Genomic DNA, 8,403 nt, shown 5'->3' with positions numbered 1-8,403 from the left:
CTGTCTGTTTATGTTTGCGTTTTGACCGCTTGTGTTCCGGTTATTGCAAAACACGATGCCTTGTATGAAGGTGTCAGTTTTTGCGTGCCAGTTAAAATTGTAAAACCTATTACTGTAACTTGCCACTGGCAAAGGAGGTCTCTTAATCTAAATGCTTAACACCCCGAAGCTCCCGATACTCTTGATGGCGCGCTGTTTTTTAAAGTTGTACGACGCCTTTTGGCGTCTTCTGGTCTAACACCAGCGGAGAGACTAAAGGCCTCTAAGAAAAGCTGTCTCTGGTGTGGACCAATCAAATTCCGAGGACAGTGTCGATATTATCATCATCAGAGTTATATTATTAATATTATTCTCATCAGAGCTGTCTGTTTATGTTTGCATTTTGACCGCTTGTGCTGTGGTTATTGCAAAACACGATGTCAGTTTTTGCGTGCCAGTTAAAATTGCAAAACCTATTACTATATCTTGTTACTGGCAAAGGAGGTCTCTTAATCTAAATGCTTAACACCCCGAAGCTCCCGATACTCTTGATGGCGCGCTGATTTTAAAGTTGTACGACGCCTTTTGGCGTCTTCTGGTCCAACACCAGCGGAGAGACTTAAGGGGGCCTCTAAGAAAAGCTGTCTCTGGTGTGGACCAATCAAATTCCGAGGACAGTGTCGATATTATCATCATCAGAGTAATATTATTAATATTATTCTCATCAGAGCTGTCTGTTTATGTTTGCATTTTGACCGCTTGTGTTCCGGTTATTGCAAAACACGATGCCTTGTATGAAGGTGTCAGTTTTTGTGCCAGTTAAAATTGTAAAACCTATAACTGTATCTTGTTACTGGCAAAGGAGGTCTCTTAATCTAAATGCTTAACACCCCGAAGCTCCCGATACTCTTGATGGCGCGCTGATTTTTAAAGTTGTGCGACGCCTTTTGGCGTCTTCTGGTCCAACACCAGCGGAGAGACTTAAGGGGGCCCTCTAAAGAAAAGCTGTCTCTGGTGTGGACCAATCAAATTCCGAGGACGGTGCCGATATCATTATCAGAGGAGTTGTTGTTGTGGAATCAAATTGACCAACTTTCAAAACTATCCACACATATACGAGCGCGGAGACAATTTCAACCGAGAAGATGGATTCTGGGCTTAGCAATCATTGGAAAGATTTGATAAACCATTTCGGGTTCTTAATCGATCGTTCACGCTTACAGTGGCTTTCAGACAGCGTACATTATAAAATAAAAAATTAGTCTCCCCCCTCCTCTTTTCAGAGTGTAGATGGACTAGTCCTTCTAAATAAACTGCCAAATCGTTGCGCGTGGCGCTAACGGTTTTTTATAAATAAATAAACACGCCGTTTACAAATAAATAAATTTAAGCGAACCAACGCACCTGAAGACGACCGTTTGAGTTACGGTCGAAACGTCGTGAGAATAATTTTTTTATTATTGTTTTATATATATGGTGACTTTACCGAAAAAAACTAAGGATATGAATTACCGCAGTCACGAAAGCTTTCAATCAAAATTTAACTTTCAAAACGTGAAATCACCCGCGCCTGGATTTTCCCCGCCTACCGTACCACCGCCACGCCAAGCAAGATTTTACAGCTCCGTCATTCTTTAGACCGGAAAGGATTTTGGCGGTGTTTTTGAGAGTGTTTTTGAGTGTGTTTTTGAGTGTTTGTGTTTGACACGCTTTCATTTAACAAGCCCCGTTTGTTTGTTGTTCTTGTTGTTGTATCCTCGAACGGTGCGACTCAACCTGAACCCACTTATTGTTGTTTTCCGTCGGCAAGGTCACCGCGTTCGAAGGGAAACAATAAAATGGGATGATGATGATGATGATGAAAATGTATTTTTTAAAATTTTGTTTAATTTTGTTTATGTAATTTTTTAAAAAAGATTTTTTTTTAACAGTGAAATAATGCAGATATATTTTAGTTATTTTATTGTAAAAAATATATATTTTTATTATTTAATTGGTAAAAAACATATTTGTTATGTAAATAAAATAATAAAAATATGTTTTCATTATTCTATATGTTTTTATACGTTTTTATTATATTAAGAAAATAAACAAATATATATTTTTTATTATTTTATTGTTTCCCTATCTACGTGGTGGTGACTTTACCCCAAAGAACCAAGAATATTAATGAGTATCGTTATACTAATTGATTCCTGCAGTGACTTTTGTCACTAGCCGACGTCAAATCTAATAATTATATTAATAATAATCACATTTCTGAGGTAAAATCGATGTTTCTCTACCAGATAAAGCCACTCACGTTTCGATAAGCGTTAAAAAAAATAATTATGATGTTACGTACATAAAACGCGTGCACGGTGCGTCTAATTATAATGGTTTCCACATCCTGATGACGATGATGATGATTGCTTAGCGTTGTGAAGTCGAAACGTCGTGATAATTTATATTTATATTATTTCCCAATCTACGTGGTGGTGACTTTACCCCAAAGAACCAAAATTTAAATCAAAATTTAAATCAAAATTATGAGTATTGTTATACTAATTGATTCCTGCAGTGACTTTTGTCACGAGCCGACGTCAAATCTAATAATTATATTAGTAATAACAATCGCATTTCTGAGGTAAAATCGATGTTTCTCTACCAGATAAAGCCACTCACGTTTCGATAAGCGTTAAAAAAATAATAATAATGATGTTACGTACATAAAACGCGTTAGTGCTGTGTCTAATTATAATGGTTTCCACATCCTGATGACGATGATGATTGCTTTGTGTTGTGAAGTCGAAACGTCGTGATAAATCTTGTTGTTTAATATTTATATTATTTCCCTATCTACGTGCTGGTGACTTTACCCCAAAGAACCAAGAATATTAATGAGTATCGTTATACTAATTGATTCCTGCAGTGACTTTTGTCACTAGCCGACGTCAAATCTAATAATAATTATATTAGTAATAATAATCGCATTTCTGAGGTAAAATCGATGTTTCTCTACCAGATAAAGCCACTCACGTTTCGATAAGCGTTAAAAATAAAAATAATAATTATGTTACGTACATAAAACGTGTACGCGCTGCGTCTGATTATAATGGTTTCCACATCCTGATGACGATGATGATGATTGCTTTGCGTTGTGAAGTCGAAACGTCGTGATAAATCTTGTTGTTTTAATTGAATTAACCGAGGGGTTTAAACGTTGACGATAATGCATGCCATCCGCAAGTTTTAAATCGATTTGCTCGGTGAACATTCAACTGAAGTGTGGCGTGTTAAAAAAACAAATTAAAAACGTCAAGAAAATTGTCACATCGCAAATCAAGTCAGTCGCTCAGTCACTCTGACTTGGTGAGTGACTGAGCGAGTGACTGAGTGAGTGACTGAATGAGTGACTGAGTGAGTGAGTGAGTGGGTGAGTGAGTGAGTGACTGAGTGACTGACTGACTGGGTGGGTGAGTGAGTGACTGAGTGAGTGAGTGACTGACTGAGTGACTGTGTAACTGAGTGACTGATTGAGTGACTGAGTGTGTAACTGACTGAGTGACTGACTGAGTGACTGACTGACTGAGTGACTGACTGAGTGAGTGACTGAGTGAGTGACTGAGTGGGTGAGTGAGTGGCTGAGTGAGTGAGTTGCTGAGTGAGTGACTGAGCGACTGTGTAACTGAGTGACTGAGTGTGTAACTGACTGAGTGACTGACTGAGTGACTGTGTAATTGAGTGACTAACTGACTGAGTGACTGACTGAGTGACTGACTGAGTGGGTGAGTGAGTGGCTGAGTGAGTGAGTTGCTGAGTGAGTGACTGAGCGACTGTGTAACTGAGTGACTGAGTGTGTAACTGACTGAGTGACTGACTGAGTGACTGTGTAATTGAGTGACTAACTGACTGAGTGACTGACTGAGTGACTGACTGAGTGGGTGAGTGAGTGACTGACTGAGTGACTGAGTGACTGACTGAGTGACTGACTGAGTGACTGCGTGACTGACTGAGTGACTGACTGAGTGACTGACTGAGTGAGTGAGTGACTGAGTGACTGACTGAGTGACTGAGTGACTGAGTGACTGACTGAGTGACTGACTGAGTGACTGTGTAACTGACTGAGTGACTGTGTAACTGAATGAGTGAGTGACTGACTGAGTGACTGTGTAACTAACTGACTGAGTGACTGAGTGACTGAGTGACTGACTGAGTGACTGACTGAGTGACTGTGTATTTAGTCACCCGTCCCCGGCGTCTTCCCTGAGTGCCTCCCTCACGCGCCCCACAGCCGCATGCCTGCAGAGCTCCCGCAAGTCACTGCCTGAGAAGCCGACAGTCAGTCGCGAAATCTCCCGCTCGTCAAAGTCACAGTCCACCTGCAACAAGGACAGTCACTCAGTCAGTCACTCAGTTAGTCACTCAGTTAGTCACTCAGTCACTCAGTTAGTCACTCAGTCAGTCACTCAGTCAGTCACTCAGTCAGACAGACAGTCAGTCGCGAAATCTCCCGCTCGTCAAAATCACAGTCGACCTGCAACAAGGACACAGTCACTCAGTTAGTCACTCAGTTAGTCAGTCACTCAGTCAGTCACTCAGTCAGTCACTCAGTCAGTCACTCAGTCACTCACTCAGTTAGTCACTCACTTAGTCAGTTAGTCACTCAGTCACTCAGTCAGACAGACAGTCAGTCGCGAAATCTCCCGCTCGTCAAAGTCACAGTCCACCTGCAACAAGGACACAGTCACTCAGTCAGTCACTCAGTTAGTCACTCAGTTAGTCAGTCACTTAGTCAGTCAGTCACTCAGTCAGTCAGTCAGTCACTCACTCAGTTAGTCACTCACTTAGTCAGTTAGTCACTCAGTCACTTAGTCAGTCAGTCAGTCACTCAGTTAGTCACTCAGTCAGACAGACAGTCAGTCGCGAAATCTCCCGCTCGTCAAAGTCACAGTCCACCTGCAACAAGGACAGTCACTCAGTTAGTCACTCAGTCAGTCAGTCAGTTAGTCAGTCAGTCACTCAGTCAGTCACTCAGTTAGTCACTCAGTTAGTCACTCAGTCAGTCACTCAGTCAGTCACTCAGTCACTCACTCAGTCAGACAGACAGTCAGTCGCGAAATCTCCCGCTCGTCAAAGTCACAGTCCACCTGCAACAAGGACAGTCACTCAGTTAGTCACTCAGTCAGTCACTCAGTCACTCAGTCACTCAGTCACTCAGTCAGTCACTCAGTCAGACAGACAGTCAGTCGCGAAATCTCCCGCTCGTCAAAGTCACAGTCCACCTGCAACAAGGACAGTCACTCAGTTAGTCACTTAGTTAGTCACTCAGTCAGTCAGTCAGTCACTCAGTTAGTCAGTTAGTTAGTCACTCAGTCAGTCAGTCAGTCAGTTAGTCAGTCAGTCACTCAGTTAGTCACTCAGTCAGTCACTCAGTCAGTCACTCACTCAGTCAGACAGACAGTCAGTCGCGAAATCTCCCGCTCGTCAAAGTCACAGTCGACCTGCAACAAGGACAGTCACTCAGTTAGTCACTTAGTTAGTCACTCAGTCAGTCAGTCAGTCACTCAGTTAGTCAGTCACTTAGTCAGTCAGTCAGTCACTCAGTCAGTCACTCAGTCAGTCACTCAGTCAGACAGACAGTCAGTCGCGAAATCTCCCGCTCGTCAAAGTCACAGTCGACCTGCAACAAGGACACAGTCACTCAGTCAGTCACTCAGTTAGTCACTCAGTTAGTCACTCAGTCACTCAGTCAGTCAGTTAGTCACTCAGTTAGTCACTCAGTCAGTCACTCAGTCAGTCAGTCACTCAGTCACTCAGTCACTCAGTCAGACAGACAGTCAGTCGCGAAATCTCCCGCTCGTCAAAATCACAGTCCACCTGCAACAAGGACACAGTCACTCAGTTAGTCACTTAGTTAGTCAGTCAGTCAGTCAGTCACTCAGTCAGACAGTCAGTCGCGAAATCTCCCGCTCGTCAAAGTCACAGTCCACCTGCAACAAGGACAGTCACTCAGTTAGTCAGTCAGTCAGACAGACAGTCAGTCAGTCAGTCAGTCACTCAGTCAGTCACTCAGTCAGTCAGTCACTCAGTCAGTCACACAGTCACTCAGTCACTCACTCAGTCACTCAGTCAGTCAGTCAGTCAGTTAGTCACTCAGTCAGACAGACAGTCAGTCACTCAGTCACTCAGTCAGTCACTCAGTCAGTCAGTCACTCAGTCAGACAGACAGTCAGTCGCGAAATCTCCCGCTCGTCAAAATCACAGTCCACCTGCAACAAGGACAGTCACTCAGTTAGTCACTCACTCAGTCACTCAGTCACTCAGTTAGTCACTCAGTCAGTCACTTAGTCAGTTAGTCAGTCACTCAGTCAGTCACTCAGTCACTCACTCAGTCAGACAGACAGTCAGTCGCGAAATCTCCCGCTCGTCAAAGTCACAGTCCACCTGCAACAAGGACACAGTCACTCAGTTAGTCAGTCACTTAGTCAGTCACTTAGTCAGTCAGTCAGTCACTCAGTCAGTCAGTCAGTCACTCAGTCAGACAGACAGTCAGTCGCGAAATCTCCCGCTCGTCAAAGTCACAGTCCACCTGCAACAAGGACACAGTCACTCAGTCAGTCACTCAGTTAGTCACTCAGTTAGTCAGTCACTTAGTCAGTCAGTCAGTCACTCAGTTAGTCACTCAGTTAGTCACTCAGTTAGTCACTCAGTTAGTCAGTCACTCAGTCAGTCACTCAGTCAGTCACTCAGTCACTCAGTCAGACAGACAGTCAGTCGCGAAATCTCCCGCTCGTCAAAGTCACAGTCGACCTGCAACAAGGACACAGTCACTCAGTTAGTCACTCAGTTAGTCAGTCACTCAGTTAGTCACTCAGTTAGTCAGTCAGACAGCCAGTCAGTCACTCAGTCAGTCACTCAGTCACTCAGTCAGTCACTCAGTCAGACAGACAGTCAGTCGCGAAATCTCCCGCTCGTCAAAATCACAGTCGACCTGCAACAAGGACACAGTCACTCAGTTAGTCAGTCACTTAGTTAGTCACTCAGTCAGTCACTCAGTCAGTCAGACAGTCAGTCGCGAAATCTCCCGCTCGTCAAAGTCACAGTCGACCTGCAACAAGGACAGTCACTCAGTTAGTCACTCAGTTAGTCACTCAGTTAGTCACTCAGTCAGTCAGTCAGACAGCCAGTCAGTCACTCAGTTAGTCAGTCACTTAGTCAGTTAGTCACTCAGTCACTCAGTCAGACAGACAGTCAGTCGCGAAATCTCCCGCTCGTCAAAGTCACAGTCGACCTGCAACAAGGACAGTCACTCAGTTAGTCACTCAGTCACTCAGTCACTCAGTCAGTCAGTTAGTCACTCAGTTAGTCACTCACTTAGTCACTCAGTCAGACAGACAGTCAGTCGCGAAATCTCCCGCTCGTCAAAGTCACAGTCGACCTGCAACAAGGACAGTCACTCAGTTAGTCACTCAGTCACTCAGTCAGTCAGTCACTCAGTTAGTCACTCAGTCACTCAGTCACTCAGTCAGTCAGTTAGTCACTCAGTTAGTCACTCACTTAGTCACTCAGTCAGACAGACAGTCAGTCGCGAAATCTCCCGCTCGTCAAAGTCACAGTCGACCTGCAACAAGGACAGTCACTCAGTTAGTCACTCAGTCACTCAGTCAGTCAGTCACTCAGTTAGTCACTCAGTCACTCAGTCACTCAGTCAGTCAGTTAGTCACTCAGTTAGTCACTCACTTAGTCACTCAGTCAGACAGACAGTCAGTCGCGAAATCTCCCGCTCGTCAAAGTCACAGTCGACCTGCAACAAGGACACAGTCACTCAGTCAGTCACTCAGTCAGTCACTCAGTTAGTCAGTTAGTTAGTCACTCAGTTAGTCACTCAGTTAGTCACTCAGTCAGTCACTCAGTCAGTCACTCAGTCAGACAGACAGTCAGTCGCGAAATCTCCCGCTCGTCAAAGTCACAGTCGACCTGCAACAAGGACACAGTCACTCAGTTAGTCACTCAGTTAGTCAGTCACTTAGTCAGTCAGTCAGTCAGTCAGTCAGTCGCTCAGTCAGTCACTCAGTCAGTCAGTCACTCAGTTAGTCACTCAGTCAGTCACTCAGTCACTTAGTCACTCAGTCACTCAGTAAGACAGTCAGTCGCGAAATCTCCCGCTCGTCAAAATTACAGTCGACCTGCAACAAGGACACAGTCACTCAGTTAGTCACTCAGTCAGTCACTCAGTCAGTCACTCAGTCAGTCACTCAGTCAGTCACTCAGACAGTCACTCAGTTAGTCACTCAGTTAGTCACTCAGTCAGTCACTCAGTCAGACAGACAGTCAGTCGCGAAATCTCCCGCTCGTCAAAGTCACAGTCGACCTGCAACAAGGACAGTCACTCAGTTAGTCACTCAGTTAGTCAGTCACTTAGTCAGTTAGTCACTCAGTCAG

At 44.3% G+C, this 8,403-nt stretch overlaps 2 protein-coding genes across 5 annotated transcripts in view; one reads left to right on the top strand and one right to left on the bottom strand.

Moving 5' to 3' along the window:
- The window catches only part of LOC142906791 (uncharacterized), an 8,515-nt gene extending 6,630 nt beyond the window's left edge, over positions 1–1,885 (top strand). Inside the window, exon 2 of the mRNA XM_076055281.1 lies at positions 138–1,885. The gene's annotated coding sequence lies outside the window, so the exon portion shown is untranslated. The remainder of the gene's footprint in view (positions 1–137) is intronic.
- The window catches only part of ATAD1 (ATPase family AAA domain containing 1), a 47,951-nt gene that overhangs the window by 6,684 nt on the left and 32,864 nt on the right, over positions 1–8,403 (bottom strand). For 2 of the 4 annotated variants that reach the window (XR_012930506.1, XM_076055282.1), the window contains exon 9: positions 4,207–4,340. Coding sequence is in view for 3 of the 4 variants with exons in the window: in XM_076055282.1 (XP_075911397.1) it covers positions 4,207–4,340 (134 nt within the window). In the remaining variant the exon portion in view is untranslated. Of the gene's footprint in view, positions 1–4,206; positions 4,341–6,155; positions 6,231–6,475; positions 6,551–8,403 lie in introns of those variants that run through there. The other 2 variants (XM_076055285.1, XM_076055283.1) reach the window with 2 other exon arrangements.

Source organism: Petromyzon marinus, chromosome 71, assembly GCF_048934315.1.
Source record: "Petromyzon marinus isolate PM22_M1 ecotype Great Lakes invasive population chromosome 71, UKy_Petmar_22M1.pri1.0, whole genome shotgun sequence".
NCBI classification, from domain to species: Eukaryota; Metazoa; Chordata; class Hyperoartia; order Petromyzontiformes; family Petromyzontidae; genus Petromyzon; species Petromyzon marinus.
Note: the sequence above shows the minus strand (reverse complement) of the source record. Positions and strands in the feature narration are given on the sequence as shown.